We start from the raw sequence: 25,845 nt of genomic DNA on the forward strand, positions 1-25,845 counted from the left end.
CAGGCCAAGCTTAGAGGTAAGTTCGGACTTAGGGGAGAGCGCAGAAAGGAAGGATGGCCTTTGGTGCCCTCTACGTTTTTAAGTACATTCTTTTTCTCAGTGTCTGAATAACAATAACCTGTTTCCTGAACACTTTCCTGCTCTGGCTCCTATGTAATTTCCTGCCTGACAAACAGTCTGGCAAAAAAAAAAAAAGGCGGGGGGAGAAATTCATAGCTAGTTTTTCCTGCGGTTTTCTGGTTCAGAAAAATGGTATCATGATGATAGCTTGAAGGCAATAGGGTGGGTTGGGTTTATGAACATGCCTTGGAGTGTGTTGCAGCCCGGTTTCTTCTCCAGCGTTATTTCTGGGCCATATTCACTCACCTTTGACACCTTGTTTGGTTTCGAGGTTTGTCTTCTGTGAAGGGATGCTGAGACCATTGTGTAGGGATGCCTTTGTATGGATATACCTCGTAGCAATGTTCAGACTATAATGTGCTTAAGACTGGCCTGGGATCACATGTACCTGGATCACATGCTAAGTGAAATAAGTCAGATAAAGACAAATGTTTATATGATGTTACTTATATGCAGAATTTAGAAAATGCAACAAACTAGTGAATATAACCAAAAGAAAAAAAAAAGACTTCAAAATAAGGAGAGCAGACTAGTGGTTACCACGAGGAGAGGCAAGAAGGGAGGGGCAATATAGGAGTAACGGAATAAAAGGTACATAATTAGGTATAAAATAAGCTACAAGAATATACTATACATCACAGGGAATATAGCCAATATTTTATAGTAGCTATAAATGGAGTATAACCTTTAAAAATCGGGAATCACTATATTGTACACTATACTGGTGCTGGAAAAAAATGAAGGCAAAATAAGGGGGCAGCAGAGGATGAGACAGTTAGATAGCATCAGCAACTCAATGGACGTGAATATGAGCAAACTCCAGGGGATAGCAAAGGACCGGGGAGCCTGGCATGCTGCAGTCCATGGGGTCACAATGTGTAGGACATGACTTAGTGACTGAACAACAATATATTATAAATCTGTAACTTATAGAATATTGGAAATGGACTGTACTTCACAATTTTTAAAAAATTGCCTGGGGACTGTTAAATGTGCAGAGTCCTAGCTCAGGCTGGAACCTGAGATTATGATTTCAACAAGCTCTTGGGGGATGCCCATATAGCAAGATAAGAGAATTCAAAGTGAAGAAACTATGAAGACCATCCATCCAATTCCCCCTAATTATATGAGGAGCGCAAAGCTTAGGGAGTTTCAGAGACCATGGTTACATTGAAAGTAAAAGTGAAGTCACTCAGTCATGTCCAACTCTTTGTGACCCCACGGGCTGTAGCCTACCAGGTCCTCCATCCATGGGATTTTCCAGGTAAGAATGCTGGAGTGGGTTGCCATTTCTTTCTCCAGGGGATCTTCCCAATCCAGGGATCGAACCCAGGTCTGTCTCATTGGAGGCAGACACTTTACCATCTGAGCCAGCAGGGAAGCCCGCTCATGTTAAGTACAATATAGTGAACAGCATGGCAGTTATATGCTAAGCCGTGAATCAGATGTGCACAGACTGTGATTGGAAAATTAAATCTGATCTCATAGTCCTGGTGTGGGCAAAATGCCTGGCACAGATGACAGCAGATTTATAGTAGAGCTTCTCGACAGGGAAAAAATTACATCCCTTTTATAAATATGCCTGCCGCATCTGTGGCAGTTGCAAAGGGTGGGATTGAAGGGAGATGCATTGTTCAGAGGTGTCTTCCTCAGTGTTTTCAGATACATAAGTAATTATTTATTAAAATGTAAGAAATAATCACGTGAGACTCTCCTGTTAGACGAGGTTGAAAAGAAATTTCCATTTGGAGGAGAGGCTGCAGATAAATGTGTCTATTTCCACCAGAACCAGAAGAGTCTGAAAATAGGGGAGAAATGCTAACAGTGATGCAGGTTCAATTCTATATGAAAGAAAAACCAGCAAGCCTAGGCGTGTTCACCAGTCTCCAGATCAGACCTTTACTAGCCGTGTTTCACAGGGGAAAAGACAGAGGTTGGACCTCTGTATGACGGAGGTTTCCTCCCTGCCCCAAATGTGTTCAAAGGATGGAAAAGGTAGTTCAGTAATTACACCTGCGGCTTGTAGAAGAACTGACTTAATGTTTATAAAGTTCATTTTCATGAAACCTTAAATGTGGCAGTAAAACTTTAAGGAGGAGTTAGGCAAGTGGATTAATCATTAAAAGGAGAACTTTAGATGAATTACCTAGGATTCATCTCTTTCCTATTCAGAAGTCCTTTTATGAGGCCACTTCTCTCAAAATAAATTATCATGGAAGTCTACTGCGTTTCCAAGAACAAAATATGTTAGTCATTTGAAGCTGAAATCAACCAGGGATCTCTTTTGATGTTGCTCTTTTTAAAAATATATATATTTTTAATGACAGCTGTGTGGTGAGATGTTTTGTTTTGTTTTTCTCATTTGCTGGAAGTGTGCCTGATGTGGGCTTCCCAGGTGGTAAAGAACCCACCTGCCAGTGCAGAAGACTTAAGAGATGGGGATTCTATCCCTGAGTCAGGAAGATCCCCTGGAGGAGAGCACGGCAGCCCACTCCAGTATTCATGCCTGGAGAATCCCAAGGACAGAACAGCCTGGCGGGCTACAGTCCATAGGGTCGCAAAGACTAGGACACAACTGAAGTGGCTTAGCACACACACACACATGCCTGATAAACATCCCCAAAGCATTTTTGAAAGGGCAACATAGAGTGGGTTTGAATGCATGTTGAATATTTGAAATTAAACTTCTTTTTGTTGTTTAAACTGTAGGCTAAATATTACCATCACTGAATTCAGTTAAATATTTCCACTTTTAACTACAAGGCTCATAAGCTCGGGTATTACAGAAGATATTTGGCTACAGAGGTAACTGCTGTAATTTTGGGCAGTAACAATTAGCTTTTAGGAAAATAAAGAGTCTTCAGGGAAATGTGCCTGGTCTTTTAGTTTAATATAGCAGTTGGCAAATGTAGATGCTCAAAAGCTTTGAAATCCCAATATATGCCATCAAAGCACTGTAATAAAATAATAAATTAATTCAGATAAAAAGATTATCCATCAGGGCCACCAGCATAGTAGAAGTGCAGTTTCTCTGTGATCAGTCTGAGCATAAAATTCAAAGATAAAGTTTCACTCAGAATGAGCAATGAGATAATCGCATTTAGTTCTGGATTTTTTTTTTTAATCATAGGAGGAATTGTTTGGTACCAGTTGTGTTAACAGTTGGTAAAAACCTGAGCCCTTAATAATGTCAAGAAGTAGGTGGCTGTCTTAGACATTTTGTGATCACAAAATTGAATCCTACTCCCGCTAACGGTAATCCATCATTTCCACCCTCTTTGCCTCCCGTATACACCACACTGAGTTCATTGTTCCAAGTGAGATGACCAGAGGGGGCTATTTCTAAATCTCCTGTGTCACACTGAGATAGAAAAGTGGATTTCTACTTTGGTACCAAAAATGTCTTTCATATCTAAGTGCTTTTCACTCTACCGAAAATGTAATGTTTCTTGAATATTTCATTCTTTCATTTTCTGAAAATGAATATAATAAACCAGGAAAATTAACCACCACGGGGCTCTCTACATTTTAGCGGCCATTTGGAGGAAATTTCCTGCCAACGGTCTAAGAGATAAAAGAGAAATGGGGAGCACCGTGATTTGCTGCAATCTGAAATGCTGTGCGTGCTTCATGAAGCACAGATGTAAGATTTTCCACTGTGACCGCTCCCTTGCTGTTGCTTAGTCCTGTCCAACCTCCTTGCGACCCTATGGACCCTATGGATCCTATGGAGCCCGCTGGGCTCCTCTGTCCATGGGATTCTCCAGGCAAGAATACTGGAGTGGGTTGCCATGCCCTCCTCCAGGCGACCTTCCCAACCCAGGGATCAAACCTAATGCTCCCTCATTGGCAGGCGGGTTCTTTACTGTCCGATAGGATGATTTGAAAGGAGATGCGGCAGAAGACAAAGACGGGATGTCTGGGTTAGAGCCCATGAGGAATGTTGGCAGGCGGGGCTGTGTACCCCACGGACGAGAAGGCTGGCCAGAGCTTCGTGTCTGCAAGGCCACGACCGGCAGGGCTCGGGGCTTGTTGCTTTGTAGCCTCAGAACACGTACCGTGCAGCCCCTGGGAGCATTTGAGGAAGACGGATTGTTTTCAAGGCAAAACAATGAGAGCTGCTCAGGAGTGGAGCAAGCAGGCAGCCTGTTACTTAGGCTTTTCTTGTTCTTACACATGTCCATGGAAAGACTAGAAATTCACTGGATATGTCCTTCAGCTTGAAAGAAACTGCACCTGGCTTACTGAGGCCAGTGCGCTGCAAACACCCCACCAAAGCATCCTCTCCATTTCTCCGTGATCCCCTTCGACTAGGAGAATCTGCCTGTGTCTGGAGGGAAGGATCATTCCAGGTTTCTCCCTGGGGGAACTGGTGCACCTGGTCAGAGCATCCACCTTGGTCTAAGCCATCCTCCCAGGGCTCAAATCCCACCTTGGGCATTGCTAGCTGTGATTCTGTATAAGTGGCTTACCTACCGAGTGCCTCAGTTTCCCTGTCTGTAGGATGGAGGTGACAACGGTGCCCACATCGTAAATAAGATCTGCCTTGCAGTCGTGCCTAGCACACAGCAAGTGTAGCCGCTGATGCTTCTTCTGTTGTAACTATTACTGTTACTCACCCAAGACGTGGCTTTGTCTGGTTTAGATGAGCTGCTGCAGAAAGAACAGAACTACTCAGACGACGTCCTGGCCAACATCATCAGTGAACCGAGGATCAGCTACGGCAATGATGCTCTCATGCCGTCTTTGACCGAAACCAAAACCACCGTGGAGCTTCTTCCCGTGAATGGCGAGTTCAGCCTGGACGACCTCCAGCCCTGGCATCCTTTTGGAGTCGACTCTGTGCCCGCCAACACGGAAAATGAAGGTAAGAAGCCCAAGAGGGAACAACAATAGTCTGGTACCTATGTAATCTCTCTCACATTCCTACAGGGTGACGTTCTATACGAATTTTTTTTTTTAATGCTTTCTCACCGAGAGGTATTTTGTTGGTTCTGGAATGAAAGCTCAGCATCCAGTTAGTGTCCTTGAGACAGTGGCCTCAAATGCCCACCTTCAAAGAAAACAGGTGATGGAATTACGGAAATCACAGTTCACTCAGCGGACAGAGAAATTTCAGTGGGGCCTGTATAAATGGAGGTTTGAAAGGGACACAAAAGGTCTTCATCAGTTATTTATTTTAATGCATTAAATTTCAGATTGCATTAAATGTGAAAGGCAAAGATAGAGAAACACTTAGGTCATGAAATGTAATTTTGCTTAAGTGTTAACACAGTTTGAGGTTTAGAAAGTTAAATACAAAGCATTTGTCAAAATTAAGAAGCACATTAATCTATATGTTACTTCCTTTGATAATTCAAAGAAGCAAGATTTTCTCTGTCAATAAACTGGCACAATGGATTATATATATACCTTCTTTCGCAGGGATTTCTTAGCAAAACTTTTCAAATAGTATCTATTGGGCAGAGAGAAATTTTTAGTTCTTATTCCATTACATGTTCCAGAAGTAAAAAATTTCAAACAGGGGAACACCTTGATTTTGAGATACTAATAGTTTGTTTTTCAAGAACACAGGATTTTATCTGTGATTCTTCTTTGTTAAAGTAACGACTTTTGATGGCAGTATTTGTAATATGGATATTTGTAGTATGGATACCTCAAAATACACTCAGTCACTCCTCCAACTAAATATAAATACAGGTTTAGACCTTAAGTGCACTGGAGAAACTTTTTTTAAGAACCATTGCAGAAAATCTTTAATATAGACTGTTCTTGTAAGAGTGGTCATTACCACAAATTTGTTTTGTTCATTTGGAAAAAGGTACCTTTTGGTAATAATATCAGATACAAACAGCAGTGTTATTTATAATATAAAAATAATTAAGACTACCATTTATAAAAACAGTTCTAACATGGAAAAAATATAAGGAGATTTAGTGTCAAAGAGCTGGGTGATGTATGAAATTGTATTATTATTAGAATGCTACTTGTGTTATTTTTTAAAGATAAATACATTTTGGTCGTTTAAAATCCTCATCATTCAACCTCAAATGAGAGTTGTTTGTGAAAAATGTCCAATCTCATTTTGCAAATAGAACACACACAAGATTTCCTCTTTTCTGTTAAGATAATGGGTTGTTCAATTGACAGAAAAATAGGTAACATGTATGATGTCTCAAACTTTAGTAGCAAATTGCAGTCCTTTATGCCCTCTTTATACCAAATAGTGTTAAATGTGTAGTTTGTCATTTATGTCCAGATTTTAGCTTTTTACAGAAAAACTTAAATACATAGATTATTCTCTATTTTTATTAAAAATTATCCCTGCCACTGAGAACTTATTCATCTCCAGTGTGCTTCTAAAATTATAAAGAATTGCTTATAATTTAAGGCCTTTCACATATCTTCTAAAATTATAAAGAATTGCTTATAATTTAAGGCCTTTCACATATCTTTTAAGTATATATTTTCCATAAATGAAATGTTCCCATTTAATATTTTCAGTTATGTATTGATTTTGGAAAAGTAGGATAAAATGTACTTTAGAGTTTACCTAAATCATTTTTATGAACACACACACAAGTAACAGAGACTATAAATTGTAATTTATTTATGGGTAAAGTCTGTGGGAAGAGATTTAGAAAGCTAACAACAGAAGCTGAATTAGCAGCAGAGTGAAATTAATTCACAGACATTAACGTTGATGTTGTAATATTTGGTATGTCCTTTACAAATGTTAATCACACAAAGCTCAATGAAGATAAAGATACTGTAGCCCTGTTTATGTTACTCTCCAAGTTTAGTGAAGACAAAGAAGCGTGGTGCTTAGCTCCACACAGCACAACGGAAAACAGCAAAAAGTTATAATAATCCCCGAAGGTGTTGCCTTTCCTGAATTTCAAAATTTCCCTTTCTCTATCAAATATTAAGAGCTTAACTGCTTCATATGTGAATATCCGCCTACATGTTTCCTTGGTTGTCTTTAATGAAGGAAATTGAACTTTGCATTTATTATATTAATAGCATAAATAATACCAACAGTTAAATAAATCTGCCTTCATATGCCCTAAGTATTTTAACTTGACCCCATATGTATTCATGTACATATACATGATCTTCATTAAAAATTACATGCATTCTATTTAAATGTGTTTCTTATGTTAAACTTCTAAATAGTAACCACACTGATTTTGTTTAGAAAAAAAGGTGGGGGGGAATACTGACTATTTCTTTTATGTAGAAATATAGAGAGGAATTACTTCATGTCAATAGAGCAGCTTTCAGAAATCCAGCCCCTGGTGCCGTGGTCAGTCAGCATTCACACTGTGGTCCTGATCTTCTGCCCTTAACACTTCTCCCAAATCAAGCAAGAAACAATTCAGTGTTGGTCCAAGTGTGAAAGCATGCTGCGATTTTTTTTTTTCCACCTTCTCTTGCAAATGAATCCAAAGAAAGAACACTGGACTTCTTATCCTGGGTTTCCCCCAAAGTGATCCGTTGGATCACTGATCCAAAAGGTCAGGGTCAAGTAGAAAAATGGTTTGGCGATATTGCAGAACAGCAATGGACTAAACACGTACCTCAGGGCCCTTGAGTGTTGCCAAGATAGATGCCCAGTTGGACAAAGTCTGTGACGGAGTGCCTCTAGAGCCTTGACTGAGAAACAGCTGTTATATTGCCTAAGCCTCATTAAAAGAGCTAAAATTCTTGTTACGTAAGGATGTTATTGATTAACAGCAAGCTCTTGCAGAAGAATATTGGAGGCAATAATACTTAAGATCTCAGAATCTGAGTTCTGATTTTCACCGTCATCAGACCAATCCTCCTTTCCTAAATGTTGAAAAGTCTCTTTAATGAATCTTGAAATGAACTGACAGTGTTTAGGGGGGAGTCAGTATAATGGACATCAAAGTAAATGTTTCAATAAGTGTCCAGGCTTGACTACCAGAGGAAAACATCGCAGGCAAGTGTCTGCCCCCTTACGGACGAAGCAAACACAGATGTAGACTGATACAGCGGTCCTGAATTAAAGTTTTTTTTCGTATTATCCATTGGTGGGCTCTGGGAAGTTCCAGGTTACAGTAAGAACTGTGCAGAAAAAAAAGTCCAGCAGGAATTTAGGAAGCTGTGTGGGGTGCAGGATAATGTTTATTTTTGTGAGTTTGCCCTGTGTATTCCATCTGTCATCCCAGGTCCTCAGCTATTAAATGCCATTAATATCCTCCCTCCTTCTCCTATCACAGTGGCAACCCAAAAGACCTCCACATTCCCCACCATCCCACACTCTAGAATGCTGTGTATCAGGGTTTAAACTCCAGCTGTGTGATCTGGGCCAAGTCACATAGTGTCTCTGACTATTTCCTATTTTGTAAAACGAAGTTGGTAATAATTGCTAACTCAAAAGGGTGTGAGCATTACATAAGATGGTATGAAAAACTCTTAGTAAAGTGCTTGAAATGTAGGAAATGTTCAGTGGTAGTTTTCTTCTTTAAAAAAGTAGAACCAGGACCTTATTAGAGAAGTTTTACCAGCTTGTCTCAAAGAGTCACCCTATGACCTAAACAGTGTACAGTAAGTCCCCTACATACGAATAGGAGTTTCGTTCTGAGAGCACGTTAATAAATCCAATTCATTCGTAAGTTGAACAGAGTTAGCCTAGGTACCCAACTAACACAATTGGCTATATAGTACTACTATAGTGTAATAGATGTATAATACATTTCACACAAATAATACATAAAAGGGGCTTCCCTGGTGGCTCAGACGGTAAAGAATCTGCCTGCAGTGCAGGAGGACAAGTTCGATCCCTGGGTCAGGAAGATCCCCTGAAGAAGAGAATAGCAACCCACTCCAGTATTCTTGCCTGGGAAATCCGATGGACGGAGGAGCCTGGTGGGCAACAGTCCATGGGGTCGCAAAGAGTCAGACATGACTGAGTGATACACAATACATAAAAAGTAAACATCACTGAATGAAGTCAAACAAACAAACAAAAAAAGAAAACACGTTTCCTCTTACAGCACAGTACCTTGAAAAGTGCAGTAGTTAAAAAAAAAAAAAAAGAAAAGTACAGGAGTACCAGCTGCTTTTACACTTGCTTCTGGACATCCCGGGCCTGAAATAAAGATACTGTAATACTGCACTCTATCCTGGACTACACAGTAAAAATTACAGAAAAGCATAGCCACCTATAGAGGGCACACGCACGTGACCATGTACCCCAGACACGTGACCTAACTTACGTGACTCAACATGCAGCCACACGTTCACATCTTTGAAAACTTGCCACTGAGAGGTTCATATGTAGAGGACTTACTGTATCCTTAAAATTAATGAATGTAACAAACCATATCATAGTCCTAAAATCTCACTCTTTCTCCCCATCTTCCTCTTCTTCCTCTCCCCAGAGCCTCGTTCCTTGCTAATCTTACCGACATGTGCTCCTATACAGGGCTATTGAAAATATCAAAAATTCTCAAAGGATTTCCTTTCATTGTTCCTACAATCCTTATCATCATCAGAGCTTCAAAGGCCTACCAGAATTTATTGTTTTTCTCAAGAACAATCAAATCCACAGAGAGGGTCAGTCACCCAGGCATTCTTTTAATTTATATTGAACAAATCAGTGTATCACAGAACAGTTTTCCAATATTTTAAGCTCTTTGACCAGCCGCGATTTGCCTTCAGGGATTTTTATTCTGTGGCTTTTCCGAGCCACAAAACTGAAATGGCTAAACCGAAGTGAGGCTGTTGTTCCTAAAACGGTTGTTCTCATGAATCATGAAATCATCTGGCTGAAAGCTTTTGTGTTGATAGGGTTTGTGTTTGTTCTGTATTTGCATGACTGCCTGAACAGGCCAGGCTGAAGATCAGGAAAATGCAGTGGCCACTGGAAAGCCTCTGTGGCCAGCAGTCAGCTTGTCTATGTGTAACACAGACACAGAATACTCTAGTATTCCTCCGGAGCCATAAGAGGTCTTGTAAGACTGGATGTGCATGATTGCATCGAGAAATCGCCCCCTGGTCCATTTTCACTTAGCCATAATGCTGCAATGAACAAAGCACTTTTTAAATGGGGAAAAGGAGATTAAATAATGTCTTTCATCAAACCTGGAAGCCATGCCTTTTCAGGCCCCTCTTAATCTACGTGTAAAACTGGTTTCCTGTTGCCCTTCTATCACCTTGGGACTGGTGGGGAGGAGAGTTTATGCTGGGCAGCGTTTAGCTTAGAATTGGTTTGTTATTAATGCAGTGACCACCAGAACCAACAAATTCATAAGTCCTTGAGTTGCCATCCTATTTCTCTCTTTGTGTAGGGGACTATTTGATGCAAAGCTGCTGCAGGCAGTGAAATAACACATTTCTGCTAAAGTTTTTATGTTTCTTATGTTTAATTTACTATACAGCCAAAATAACATGTTTTGAACACTATATTGAAGTTACTTTCTGGCTCAACAAGTAAATGGTCTATTTGAAAAATTAGAAATATTTATTTTGAATTGGGAATAATACAATCCTTTGTCTTGTCAGTTTTTTTTGTTTGTTTGTTTGTTTTTTTTACAGTGATGTGATTATCTTTTTAAAAATGCATAGAGGTCTGGTCACTGAACACAAGAATACCTTATTTTTTGAATATTTATTCATATCAAATCAGCTTCACATTGTTAAACTAAGGTTTACATCACTAAAACTATTGTTGTTTATCTTCCCAAAACACAGAAAAAATATTTATTACTGTTTCCAAATAATACATGCACCTTCAAAAAGGCAGAGAAATTTATAGGAGTGATCTCTCACCCAGAATAAATGATAGCTTTTTTGTGGTAGTATCTTTCAGACTTTTTTCTATGCACAGTTGATGTGTTTCCATATTCCTTTGAGTAATTAAGGAATAGGGCTTCATCATTTGTAAAGGTCTTTGGCATACATGTGCATGTTTCAGCCCTGGGAAAACCTAGATTCCTTGTGACAGACTGAGGTTCAGCAAGAATGAGATTTGCCCAGGAGCACAGAAAGTAGAAGTAGTGGCATTAAAGTGGATCCCGAGCCTGACCACCAGGCCTTCAGCCAGAATCTAAACCACAAACTCAACTGCTTCCCCCTGAATCACAGTTTCTAATGATTTAACCACTGATGAAGGTTTTGCTCTGTGATTTTGGTATCTTTTTTCTTCAACTGATGCACCATTTGGGGCTCTTGTCATCAGGAAGTCCTCAAAAACTACAATAATCCTTCCGTGAACACCCATTTTTATAAGGAATAATAAAGTCCCTTATTCAACAGAAAAAGGATGAAATACAGAGAAACAGTATTGTTCACGTGTATTTATGAGTTGCAGTGAGTAGTATGTCTTCATTTGATAGTGAACAGAGTATTAGTCATCCTCACAATAGGTGTCATAGATTAATTCATAAGTAGGATATTTAATAAATGCAATTTTATAGTATTGGAGAGTTTCTGAAATGGGTTGTTAAAAATTTTTGTTTCCTCGTTACAGTCAAAAGATAAGTTATTATTTCTACTAATATTTTAGTTATAAAAAAACAGCCTCAGATGTGGTCATTTGCCCTTGGTCATAAATGTCAGGTTTGGGTGTCTCCACCCCGCTTTCTGCCAGACTGCATGATAAAGGACCAAATCACCTTTTCCTTTGGATGCATCCAAACATCTTGGTATTCTCAGCAACATTTTTTCCTCCTGTTTTGAAGACTTGGCTTGCTGCCGTTTTCTTCTCCCTCACTGTTCCTGCTAGTGTGTGGCATTCAGAATGGACTTGGGCATATCATCCCATCTTTGAATGCCCGGGCTGTATGCATCCCTAAACTGTATGGCCTTGTTGAAATTGCTGATCCAAATGCCATCCCATCCAGGACACCTTCCGCTCCCACGGACACCACTGCTCACTTTTCCTTATCTTCTTACCTTTCTATCCCCAGGGCCATACCCAAGAGGCTTTATCCCTCCTTCCTGGCTTTACTGAGATTCCCAAGTGGCTCAGTGGTAAGGAATCGACCTGCCAATGAAGGAGACGTGGGTTCGATCCCTGGGTCAGGAAGAAGGAGAATGAAATGGCAACCCACTCTAGTAGTCTTGCCTGGGATATCCCATGGACAGAGGAGCCTGGGGGGCCATGGTCCATGGGGTCACAAAAGAGTCAGACGTGACTTAGCGACTAAAGAACAACAAGCAACCTGGTTTCTCTGTCCCCTTGTCCATTGTTAATCCTAAAAGCTTTGCTTCTCCCCCTTGCTCATTTCTTGAAAGACCAGGGTAAGTTCAACTTAATATTTTCTGAGAACCAGAAGCACTTTGGAAATACCAGCTAATGGCAAATAATAGTGGACAGTATTGTGCTGCCCTCAACGTTTTCTTTGGGTCAAATCCCAACTTGTGAAAGTTGACAAACACAAAAGGAAATACTCTCACTTCATATATTTCAACTGTATGTCATCTATTAAATAGAAACCAGTCTTTAAAAATACAGAGAGAGAAAAATAAAAAAAATACAGAGAGGGAGATAAACTCTGGCTTACCTCTGCCTCCCTCAAACTGGGAACAAATTTGATTCGCTAAATGGCAGATTATGTGGTGAAGCTTTGTTCTCCTAATAAATTCCTATTTGCATTTCCCCTGGGGATTTAATGGAGTCCTTTTGTAGTTAATTAAGTGTAAAATAAGATAAGGTTGGACAGTTGTAAAAGGAGTTATCTTTAAGATTTTCCAGTGGACTGGGTATCATGTATTTTATTTCTAATCAAAAGCCAAGAAACTATCGCTAAACTCACTGAGAGGAAAACCCACTCTCACCAGCCCCTCTGCTTTGATGTTGCCGCGTATCCTGGTGAGTGCTTTTATTGGAAAACTTCAGGAGTAGGATTGGCACATGAATAGCGATAAGCCTTTTGAAGTGGTACCCCTCCCATCCTTGATGCTCAGGATTAACTGGTTCTTTTCTAGCTGCTCCTTTTTTTTTGTATATGACTTGTGTATTGCACATGCTTTTTTTCCCCGCGCTGTGTTCAGGAGCCACAACTTAACCATCTCGATTTGTCTTGTTTGCTTTCCGTGTACCTTGCTTCCTGTACCCAGTCGAGCCTGTTGACGCCCGCCCTGCTGCCGACCGAGGACTGACCACTCGACCAGGTACAACCCGGGTCCCCTCTGCCCCTCCGCATCCCGCGCTTACGCAGACGCAGCCCCTTTCTCCGGGGTCAGTCCCTCCGCATTGCAACGTTGGAGAAGCAGGCCGTGAAAGGACCGTGGAAACCAAACTTTAAAACTCTCCCTTCGTTTTCCCTTACACTTCATTTCCCAAGTTCCTCATTAGGTGACTTTTTTTTTTTTTTTTTTTCTTTCTGAGCGTTCCTTTTGAGACAATGAAAAGGAGCCCTTCTAATGATTGGGATTTCTTTTTTTTTTCCAAGTGGAGAGAGTATTCTAGAGACCCTATCTTTCCTCAAAAAATGGAGACCTACACAGACGTAGACTCCAGCTGGTGTCCACCCGGTTACTGCTAGGAACATCTCATTTCTTCCTTTCTTGTTTGGTGTCCGGATGCCCCGTTTCTAACTGAACTGGGTTCAAACTTCAGTTCTTCAGTGAGACATGTCTTCCTAAAAATAGCAGAATTGGAATATCTTTTGAGCCCAGAAGTATTTCCATTTTATCTTTTGTGGGTTGTAGATAGTTATTCTTGATGAGTGTCTAAAACACAGCGGAAGTCCCATGCCTAATTTTCCGTACAAGCCCTTTATCTTTTATGCTACTTTAAATTCCCATTAACACTAGTATGGACACGTCTCTTTTTTTGTAATTTCCTGAGCATTAAGAAGAAACATGTTTTCACCTTTGTTCTGTATTGAGCCTAGGTCTCAAATTTACTTTCACACAGAACAGAAACATACATGCCTGGTTTTGACCCCACGCTCACCCAGCTGATAGCACCTTTGCTTTCAGTGGATCGGAAAGAGGACAGAAGTTAACCGAATTGACAAATCTCTATGTATGTTTTGGGAAGATTTTACTCCCAAGGGTGCAACCCTACCCAGATTTCCCTCTGTATCCTCATAACGTCCCCTGCAGTCATCCCGGAACAGGGCCTTAACCTCACAGGGACTTGTTAATGCTCGGAGGTTGTTGACCCCTGATCCCCGGTTCAGATGCAGCCAGCAGCAGGGCCAGAAGCAGACCCTGCCCCTCTTTCTTCCAGCTCAGGTTCAGATTGCATCTGCCTCCAACCACTGTCATTGAGAAATTCAGAGTCTGCCTGTGGCTTCTTCGAGCCTCTGCAGTGTAATTAACAGGGCATCAGGGACGGTGGAGTGACAGATCTTGACAGCCAGTCTCCTTGATTCTATGATCCGTTTCTGTAGGGCTTTTCAGAGACGTGAACTACAGTAAGTCAGGCACAACTTCAGCTCGCCTAACGTCTTCCTTATTGCCCGTGTTACACACGTGAATTTCAAGGAACAGGGAATTGACACATCCCCAGCCTGCTCAGCCCACTGGTAGGACTCAAGGCTGAGGGCTGGTTCCGTTCTAATTGCATTTGAGACCAGCTCAGATTGGTCCTTTGCCTTGGGCCATTTTTTCATGGCACTTCTTACTTTATTTTTAAAGGAAGAGATGCTTCTCATCCACAAGCAGACAGTGTGAATTAGAAGCACTCACTCAACCAGTTTTATTAAATTGCTGTATTGGGCACACAGGGCCGTTATGTTCCTACTGAAATACCCAGGAAGAGGTAACACCACCGAAGTCTTTTTTTTTTTTTAATTTTAACATGAAACAGAATTCTCCATGCATTCTTAAACAAAAGCAATTTGTTTTAAGGGAAGAGCTAGAGAATAGTTAGAGGATATATAGAGATGGGAAGAAGCCTTTTCTAAAAGTCCCCGTTGTAACATTGGCAGTAGCTCCTTTTGCTATTTTATGAAGACCCCTCAAGCTGCTTGGAGGGTTGAAAGAATTGAAGTGATAAGATCCTTGCTCTCAGGAGCTTGAAGTGACATAGAATAGTCACACTGTACATATTTAGAAAGATGAGATGGAATTAGAAAGACAAGGAGATTCAAAGCAACAGAAAGTGTAAACCACCTGTGATGTTTGGAATGTGAGCAGGTGGGCCATTAACCGAGGGGTGCATTGCTGGAGATGAACTTCGGGATGGGTTTTGAAAGGTTTGGAGCACATCCATTGGCCAAGATGAGAAGAGTTCTGTATGGATGAGAGAATGACTGGGGCCAATCTCCCTTTCTTACACTCTTGTAAAACTTGAGTTCCCCCAGGAGAGGGCCATAGATGGGAAAGAATTCTCAGAGAGAAAGTGAGGCAGACTCTAACTAAGGTATGTTTCTGAATAACTTTACTTGCTGCGTGTGTATTAGGATATACATATGCCCTGTATTTTTTGCACTTGTAATGGGTCTCTTGGACATGTGGATCAATTTCCCCCTACATTTTCTGTTAATAGCGTTGGTTTTGGTTCTTCATCATCACACTTTCTGAGACCGCATGCCTGAATCTGCTGTGCCAAATTATATTGTTATTCTTCCTGAATTTAGAAGACCCTTCCAAGATTGTCCCATCATGTCATTCAATTGATGGCATTGTTTTTTGAACAATCACTGTTGTCACTTGGAAACAAGTAGAGAAACGGCTTTTGTATAATCACAGCTGAGGAAAAGGGCTTCTCCTTGACTTTCTTATCTGAAATACCAGGACACAGTAACTTCTAGAATGTAGTGTCGTGGAGGGAAACCATAATATCAGTAGTGATTTCTGGTAACAGTGACCTTTATAGCTACTCCCCTAGGCTTACTTCCTGAGAGAAATAGACTCTGAAGGATGAGTTACACCATTTGACCAGAATAAAGAAGACAAATACAGACATACCTCACTTTATAGCACTTTACAGTTATTGCATTTTTTTACAAACTGAAGGTTTGTGGCAACCCTGAGATAAGCAAGCTCCATTTTTCCAGCAGCATTTGTTCAGTTCGTGACTCTAGGTCACTTTTCAGTAACTCTCTGGTTGTTCCGAAATTCTTTATTATCATTATATCATGGTGATCTGTGATAATTATCTTTGATGTTACTATTGCAAGAAGATTACAGCTCACTGAAGGCTGAGATGATGGGTAGCCTTTTTTGGCAATAAAGTATTTTTAATTAAGGTACACACATTGTTTTTTTTTAATAGACTACAGTACAGTGCAAGCATAACCTTTATATGCACTGGGAAACCAAAAAATGCGTATGACTCACTTTATTGCAATATTTACTTTATTGTGATGGTCTGAAATTAAACCCCCAATGTCTCTGAGGTATGTTTCCACTATAATTTAACCACTGTTCTCCAGTCCTAATAAAGAAAACCAGATCCTTTGAGAAAGGTCCTTCAAATGAACAGCAGGCTATTCCTGACTCACCATGACTTAGAGAATAAGAGTCCCAGCAGGGCTTAGAGTAGAATCAGAATGACTCAGAGATTGCATCGGGTAGACCAGAAAGCAAAGGGCCACACGATTTATTTGAATCTTCTTAAATCATCACATATCACTAGACACAGTTTCAGCTTTTATTATCAACGATATTTCCCTGGTGAAAGCTTATTAGTTTTTCCCCTTTAAATGAAATTTGCGTAATGAAAGGCTCTTCAGTGACTGACTATACATGGTGTACAAAAAAATGAAACTCTTTTTCTGCTGAAAGTCCTGCAAACTATTGTGCCATAATCTGTTGTTCTGACTTACTGCATGATTTTGAAAATTTTTTGACCATTGAAAGTACTCTTGGTATCCTTTCAGGAAGAGTGTGGGTTTTTTAAATTTTGAGTGAAAAGCTAGCTCATTCTTTACCTTTTTATAATGTGGTTACTTTGTCTCACAAATCTCGAAGGAAAGAGTATTCAAGAGAGTTTTCTTAAAATCTCAGAAATATAACTTTACCTGTTGCATTGTTAGGTCCTGAGGACAGAAAGAGGTAAGGTAGAAAGAAATGACTTTAGTTTTAAAAGGACCTCAGATTTAAAAGGGTTTGTAGAAAGAGAAAAATGTACAACTAATGAGGGATAAACAAGCATTAATGTCACAGCTCAATAAAAATTTGTTTCACGAAGACTAAAGGTCAGAATAAGATGAAATTTATTAGAAAGTGCTGCTCATTTTAAGGCAGGAACATAAATAAGAATGGGGAGCCTTACAGTTCTTGTGATGGTGTTAGGGGTCAGGGACAGTCAGTGCGCTGAGCAGACCAGTTAAAAGATAAAAGGAGAAACCGCCCCACTCTGATGGTGCTTCTGTCTTTCATGTGTATATTGAAGAGAATGGTCTTTTGTTAAAAGGAAATCAAAGCCCTAGAAAGACGAAGATGAGAAAAGAAGGCACTAGTCCTTTGTAATGGGCTTCCCAGTGGCGCAGTGGTTAAAGAACCCACAGGAAACGCAGGAGACGTGGGTTTGATCCCTGGGTCAGGAAGATTCCCATGGAGGAGGAAATGGCAACCCACTCCAGTATTCTTGCCTGAAAAATATCCCATGGACAGAGGAGCCTGGCAGGCTGCAGTCCATGATATCGCAAAGAAACACACCCGAGCACACAGTCTTTTGTGATGGCTATCTATTACTATATAATAAATAACCCCATACCTTAGCAACTTAAAAATAAACATTTCGCTTCTTTTAATGAATTTCAAGGATTTCAGGCATAGCTTAGCTGGGTGCTTAAGGCTCAGGGTCTCTCAGGAGGTTGCAATCAAGACATCTGCCACAGCTCCATGCATCTGAGGGCTTGAGGTTTGGCTGGGCTGGTCGGGTTTTTTTCCATGATGGCTCGCTCACGTGGCATTTGGCAGGAGACCTCGGTGCCTGACCATGTGAATCTTTTTAGTAGGACTGCTTGAGTACCCTCACAACATGGCAGCCGACTTTCCCCAGACCGAGTGATCTGAGATAGATTACAAAGGAGGCTGTCCTTTACAATCCAGTCTCAAGTCACACAACACCACTTTTGCCACATTCTGTTCATTAGAAGCAAGTCTCTATATATCAGGTCTACACACAAGGGAATTAAGTCCCACCTCTTGATGGTAAGAGCATCTATAATTTGTGGCTATATTTTTAAACTACCATACTTCTCTACCCAAGTGTAAGTTCCTAGGACCCAGGGAACTCACAGGCTTGAAGAACTTGAGGGCGAGATCACAGAACCGCTCTCACTGATCTTTGTGGACTAGCAAGACCTGGGAAGACAGGAATAAGAAACGTATTTCTGACGAGCAGAAGACAGCATCACAGGCTATCAGCTGGATGGAGATTGACGTTGATCTAGGGTCCATTTTTGAATAGGTTGTTAAGCGGAAGCTCTTTGAGCAATTGGCCAAGAAATCAGTGATATGTCATAACCAGCATGGGCTCCCTGGATCTTGTCAAATTATCCCGTTCCCTTTTGTATAGAGCGTGCTGTCAGACTGGCCCGTCATACGCTGTGGCCATTGCTTTTCACTTTTAACAAGATGTGTGACAGGGTTCACAGCACCTTGTAGACAGGATTGTAAGAGCAGCAGACCAAAAGCAAGAAATGAGGTCCCATGGGAGCTGCAGGAACGTGGAGCCCAAGTAGGAGAAAAATCAGCAGGAACGTGACATCTCTTCTTGAGTTTCTGATCTGTTCAAGGCTATTGTGCAGAAGGGAGGTTCAGGCCTATTCTGTGTTGAACAAAGAGTGGAAGTTACAAGGAAACTGGTTTTGGCTCAGTGTAAGAAACACCATTCTAATAGACAAAGCTGTCTGAAAATGGAGCCAAACTGATGAATTCCTCTCTTTTCAAGTAGAGCTGAGAGTTTACCCCGGGTGTGAAGAGCAGAAAACAGATGATCTTAGAAGCCATTCTCATCCTAAAATTCAGACTTCTGATATTTAAACACTACAACATGTAAATCATATTTATATTGCACTCTTTCACTTTGGGTTTTAAAAATTACTTTGTGTTTTGTTTTTAAACTTCAGATTACCATCAGAAAAATTAAATTCATGATAACAATTAGTGTAAGGATTATATAGTAATTTATAAAGAAGCATTAGTACATTAGAAATTCTCTTAGTCCCACAGAAACATTTTTCAAAAATTATGTACTGCAGTTCTTTATTCAGCAGATGAACCAGTTACATTTTGCATTAATATCTGTAACTAAATCACTTAACTAAATAAATGATACGATTTTTACAGAGCTTCACTGCATAGATGCATGAGCATAATTTATTTGTAATAGGAACAAAGTCCCAAAGTAGCAGTTTTGTTCCACCAGGTAATTAATGCTCATTTTTAAAGCCTTTTATTACTTTTTCTGAAGGAAAGAGACACATTATAGGCTAAGCAATAAGCCCCTAAACCAAGCCAGCATATTCTGGGAACAAATCGTTGCCAGCCTCTCAACTAGCATTTAACTTCTGTTTTTCCCCATTAAGAAAAAAAATTATAGCATGTGCTTAAAGGCAATAGAAGCCTTAAGTTCAAATTTCTTTAATCTTTAATTTCTTTTTGTTTAAAAAAGGTAGTGGTTAAGGATTTAAATATAAGGTGTCATTTTTCTTGAAGAAAGTCATTAATCTATTTTTGTCTAATTTTAGGCTTAGGAGGAAGTTTCTGCTAGGCTTTGTGTTGTAATGATATTGTTTATAGATAAAACAAATGGACTGGCCTGTGTGTTTTGATTATGGTACAATGCTTATGGTGTCATACAGGTTCGGGATTAACAAACATCAAGACGGAAGAGATCTCTGAAGTGAAGATGGACGCAGAATTCCGACATGATTCAGGATATGAAGTTCATCATCAAAAATTGGTAGGTGAAAAAAGAAATGATACAAATGAGCTTACAAAGCAGAAGCAGACTCACAGAGTTAGAGAATGAACTTGTGGGATGGACGTTTGCATACGGCTATCTTTAAGATGGATTAACCAACAAGGTCCTACTGCAGGGCCCAGGGAACTCTGCTCAATGTTACGTGGCAGCCTGGATGGGAGGGGAGTTTGGGGAAGGATGGATACATGTGTGTGTATGGCTGAGTGCCTCCACTGTTTACCTGAAGCTATCACAACATTGTTAATCGGCTATACCCCAATGAAAAATAGTTAAAAAAATAAATAAGTAAAAATTGGTAGGTGACATAATCTCCCTCTTCTGGCCACTCTGTCTTGCCAAATGACTCACATTCCTCCTGGGTCAGAAATCCAGTTAAGGAAAAAATTAAAACAAAAATAACATGCTTGCCTATAGGATCATCATGAAGACAGGAAGAAAAGAAAAAGAGGCTCTTTAGATGGTAGTTCTTAGTGTATGAAATGGTTAGATAGCACCACCGACTCAGTGGACATGAATTTGAGCAAATGCCAGGAGATAGTGGAGAACAGAGGAGTGTGCTTCAGTCCATGGGGTCACGAAGAGTCAGACACGACTTAGCGACTGAACAGCAACAGAAATAGGTCTAGGAAGCAGTTAAGCCCACAAAGGACTTAAAATGGAATTAACTTCTAGTCTAGCAGCCATTATCATCCACTTCATTTCTGTTTTCTAGGACAGCAGGTTTATGATAGGTGTGTGTGAAGGATCAAAATCATAAATAAATGTGTGCAAATACTACTTGGGTTCACAAAACAGCATTCATGGCCGTTTGCTTAATTTCACATGTGGAACTCTCTCCCTGGGTTTCTTCACCTCTCCCTTGCCCATCCTTCGGTCCCCTCCCCACACTTTAAATTCTTCCTGAGGAGCAGGATGTTTGGGACCTCTGGAGGTGGGTGGAAGGGGTAGATGAGCACTGTTCCCAGCAATGCTGGTCAGCAGAATACTTGGGCAGGAAAGACAGTGGCTTCCTTTTCAGATACACTCACCCTTTTCCCCCCTCAAATGTTAGAATTGGAGTAAATCAAAAAACAGCCATCATCTCCTTTAAGGTAGTTACAGAAAGCCCTTTACCAAAAGCCTCAGGTAAATCAGTCCTTCATGATGTTAGGGTTCCTCCCATCTTAAGAGTAAGCCCAGTAAATGGCTTAAACTAATAATGAAAACAATTTGATTGCACATTCAGTAGTGAATAAAGGTGGTAATAAAATTCTGAAAGCAATAATTATCCTTGAAAAGGACACTCTTAGGCACTTTATTTTTGTTTGTGTACGTATAAGTGTATGAGTCTTTTTCCCTCTCAAGAGGAAACTGTCTTTCCAATATTCATGAATAAAATTCATAAATCCAAGTGTTAAACCGTGACAGAATTACCTGTGAAGTATGATGTGTGCCTCTTTTCACTCTAGACGACTGGGGCAAATCCGAACTGACTTGCGGTTCACATGTGCATTTCAGCTCCCATAATCTTTTCAGTAACAGTACACTGGACTCTTTGAAGCATGGTTTTCCTTGGCAGGTTAATCCAGTGTCAGTTACAGAATCGGGGCCACTCGTGATCTGGGTGATGCTGAAGAGGTTAATAAAAAAGGAAAAAACCCGGGAATTCTGCTGAAGAGTTGGAAGCTGGTGGGCAGATAGCTGAAGACTGATGTGTGGCCCTGCGTTTTCTGGTGCCTGGGTCCTGAAAACCCATCTCCGCAATTACACAAACTCCTGTAACGCGACAGTGACTAACGGCGGCAGCAGCAATTATGAGAATCAGCTCCCTCTACTGAACTAGTTGATAAGATAATGTACTATAATTAGTGCAAAGAATATTACAAAATTACACTATTTTCTTACAGACACAGGAAGATGTCCAGACTTACACACATTTCTGATTACCGCATACTTGTATCATTAGCTAATTAATGATCTGTTCTTTACAGATATGTTGAGGGAGCATATTTGTTTAGAAAGGGACATAATTATGAACAGTTTCTAGTTTTGTTGCAGATAAACTATGGATAAAACTTTTCGAAATTTGCTTTATTCACTGCATTTCATGGCGCCTTTTCACATTGCTGGGATGTTCTAGTTTTGACTGTCATTGTACTATCTTGAGATTATATCAAAAGAATTATTTAGGGGGCTATTTTTATTAATTTATATAGCAAACATGGCATATATTCCGTAGTAATTAAGCCAGGTGATCTGGCATAAGAGCATCTCCTTACATAAAAGATGATAAATGTTGCAGTGTGCTTTTATAATTCCATTCATGTAAAGATGAAAAATAATGACTTGCTTTTACAAACAGTATGAAGGAGTGTAGTGTAATAAATTTATCACTGAATAAATTTCTTCTTCACAGTATTCTCTAAATTCTTTTCATGTTTAACTCAAATAAACATCAAGACTAAAACATTTTTAGTTGGGTTGCCAGAGACATCATAGTAAGAACGCACGTGTCAATGTGTGGCTATTAAAATTCTTATCTTGGTGCCGACGGCTTCTCCTCTTTGAAATAAGTGCCTTATAAGCATATGATGCTTCTCAAGGTTAATTAGTGTCTTGCTGAATGATTGTGGCTTAAAGTAGGTAACAAGATGCCTTTTTTCTTCTGTTTAATGCCTTTGTCTTAGAATGCATGTTCCTGTGTGTTGACAATGTCCTAAGAAAACAAGGGCATCTGTGGTTTGGAGAAGTACCTAAGGCATAGCTGTCATGCATCAGGTCTCCCAGTTTAAACCTGCTGTGACTGGGAAGATACTGACCTCCTTTCATAATCATGAACCGTGCCTTTCCAGTGTCTGATAGATCTAAGAGCTGCCCTCCCCCACTTACAGAATGTCTACCTGTTTGGGGGTTTCAGATCCCTGCGGGCTGCTGTTTGCCTTCCTAAAGACATATTGGAGGGTAGGGGTAGGGGGGAGTGGCTCTTCCAGGACTGGGGAAGGCACATTGTACATTATTCTATAGACTGAAGATGTCATGTTTAGTCAGTATTATTTGGCTTTTTTTCAAGTGTGCACCAAATAATTTGAGTGACCAACAATTCAAACTTACGGCATAAAAATGTAGACTGGATGTACTGAAACTTTTCACATTCCTCATCCATACATCTCCCATAGTTACAATCCTTTTTCTTTATTTGTTTTCAAGGTGTTCTTTGCAGAAGATGTGGGTTCCAACAAAGGTGCGATCATTGGACTCATGGTGGGCGGTGTTGTCATAGCAACAGTGATCGTCATCACCTTGGTGATGCTTAAGAAGAAACAGTACACATCTATCCATCATGGAGTGGTGGAGGTAGGTGAACCTGGCCGCATGTCTGCAACTGGAAGTTAAAGACAATAAAGGAACTCTTGCTTGGTGTTAGAATCATCCAAGTATCTCGTCTTTGAAAAAAACAATCTCAAGTTGCAACTATTTTCTTGCTTCTGGTTTTTATTCATTCTGACTTATAACTACTGTGGTCAAGGCATTGGGGATATATGCTATTTCAACTTCCTATTTTGTATTGAAATATCAAAATAATACTAAGGATAATGCCTGGCTAAAGGACATTGTGATTGCCATGAAACATTTTTTTAAAAAAAAGTTAACAAATGAAAAAGGAGGTGGAAGGCTGCATTTTGTTGCAAAACATTTTTTGACACAGTTATTCCTGGAATTTTTTTTTTTTTTTTTTTTTGCTATGCTGGGGTCTTTGTTGCACCCGAGAGCTCAACAGTTGCAGTGTGTGGGCTCTTTAGCTGTGGCATGTGGGATCCTAGTTCCCCGACCAGGGACTGAACCTGTGTCCCCTGCACTAGAGATGGATTCTTAACCACTGGACCACCAGGCATGTCCCTATTCCTGGACTTTTAAATTAATCATGTGTCTTCTAACTCAAGCCAGGTAATAGTAAATAATTTTCAGTAAACAGTCTCCAACCTTTAGAGTTTCACAGAAAATCACTTCTCTCCCAAGGGCTGAACAACATGTACAAAATTAGTCAAGGTTGTTAACCTGTTAGCCTGCCCTTCCTTGCACCTGAAATGTCTTAGTTTCAAGGTGTTAGTGCAGCGGCCCTGAAGATGGAGACAAGACCCACAAAGTGACAATTCCATTTCCTCGAGACTCTCCCAACAGCCCAACCTGTGGGAAATAGGAGTATGTACAACACAGAGGTAGTAAGTTACACCAGCAAAATAGGTTAAGCTGCAAGATTCAAATATGACTCCTTAAACCTATGACATAAAATACTGTAAAATGTACAAATAAGTTCCTTATATGCATTTAAAATGCAGGTTGAGAAGAGGAGAACCTCACGGCTTATGTAGTTTTCAGCAAACTATTAAAGAAAGTGAATTAATACATCTTGAGAAGTTGAGAATTGCTAGAGCCGAAAAAGATCTCAAGGATCAATTAATTGATCTCATTTTATACATGAGAAAACAGACCCAGACAAAAGAAGTGTTCTTTCAGTGTCAAATTCAGTAGAGTCAAGGTCAGAGGAGGGCTTCCCAGGTGGCACAGGGATAAAGGATCCACCTGCCAATGCAGGAGACTCAAGAGACGTGAATTCGATCCCTGGGTCTTCGGGAAGATCCCCTGGAGTAGGAAATGGCAACTCACTCCAGTATTCGTGCCTGGAAAATCCCGTGGACAGAGGAGCCTGATGGGCTCCAGTCCATGGGGTCGCGAAGAGTCAAACACGACTTAGCAACTAAACAACAAATGTATGGGTGTTATATATAAAGTACTGGGAATTAGGACTTTAGCATGGGACTCTGGGGGCGATACAGTCCATATCAGAGCCCCGCAATGCTGGGCAATGAAACGAGGCGTCTCAGAGCTGACTGCCATGATTGTGCTGAGACTTACTTACAAGGTACCGATTTCCAAGGACACGTTCCCCATATCCCACCCCAGACTTTGGAAAACAGAATTTCCGAATAGGAGGCCAGAAATCTCAGTGTAGAAGATTTTTGCAGCTGAATCAAACACGCAGTCAGTTTTGAGAATCACTGATGTATATTTAGTGTTAGCACTCCTGCCTTTTATATGAAAAGTGAAAGTGTTACTTGCTCAGTCGTATCTGGCTCTTTGCCACCCCACGGGCAGCCCGCCAGGCTCCTCTGTCCATGGAATTCTCCAGGCAAGAATACTGGAGTGGGTTGCCATGCCCTTCTCCAGGGGATCTTCCTGACCCAGCAATTGAACCTGAGTCTTCCAAATGGCAGGCCAATTCTTTACCATCTGAGCCACCGGGGAAGCCTTTTATATAGTTATCTAAGCAAACCTTGGGCTTCCCAGGTGGCGCTAGTGGTAAAGAACCTGCCTGCCAGTGCAGGAGACATGAGAGATGCGGGTTCAATCCCTGGGTGGGAAAGATCCCCTGGAGAAGGGCATGGCAACTCACTCCAGTATTCTTGCCTGAAGAATCCCGTGAACAGAGGAGCCTGGTAGGCCACAGTCCTTGGAGTCAGAAAGAGCCAGATGCAACTTAGCATGCACACACACAGCTTCCTGGGATAAAAAAAAAATTTTTTTGATTACTTAGCAAAAAGAGGTCACCTCGGTTTTGGACTGTTAGAGCAGTTGACGCTTTAACACGAGTTCTGAAAAAAGTGAATTAATTTTTAAGCCAGAAAGCATCCCTGTGGGAAGAGAAGTCCTTCAGCCCTTCTCTTGTTCATTTTGTTAGCTTAAGAGCAACTGGGAACTGCTAGACTGACCGCCCCACCTCTTTTGGTGTTTCTCTTCCTTATTTCTGCTCACCTCCTTCTTTTTTAAAGGAAGGATGTTGTGAAGAGCCCACAAACCATCTCTTTCTCCCTGGAGAGGTCTTC

The 25,845-nt window shown here is 40.6% G+C and overlaps 1 protein-coding gene across 7 annotated transcripts in view; it reads left to right on the forward strand.

The window, feature by feature from the left end:
• Nucleotides 1-25,845, forward strand: part of LOC122687615 (amyloid beta precursor protein) — a 288,333-nt gene that overhangs the window by 253,482 nt on the left and 9,006 nt on the right. For 4 of the 7 annotated variants that reach the window (XM_043893225.1, XM_043893226.1, XM_043893221.1 and 1 more), the window contains 4 exons: nt 4,766-4,987; nt 13,210-13,263; nt 19,863-19,963; nt 23,171-23,317. In XM_043893225.1, coding sequence (XP_043749160.1) covers nt 4,766-4,987; nt 13,210-13,263; nt 19,863-19,963; nt 23,171-23,317 — 524 coding nt within the window. The remainder of the gene's footprint in view (nt 1-4,765; nt 4,988-13,209; nt 13,264-19,862; nt 19,964-23,170; nt 23,318-25,845) is intronic. The other 3 variants (XM_043893224.1, XM_043893227.1, XM_043893222.1) reach the window with 1 other exon arrangement.

The sequence above is a fragment of the Cervus elaphus genome, chromosome 31, assembly GCF_910594005.1.
Source record: "Cervus elaphus chromosome 31, mCerEla1.1, whole genome shotgun sequence".
Classification (NCBI taxonomy): Eukaryota; Metazoa; Chordata; class Mammalia; order Artiodactyla; family Cervidae; genus Cervus; species Cervus elaphus.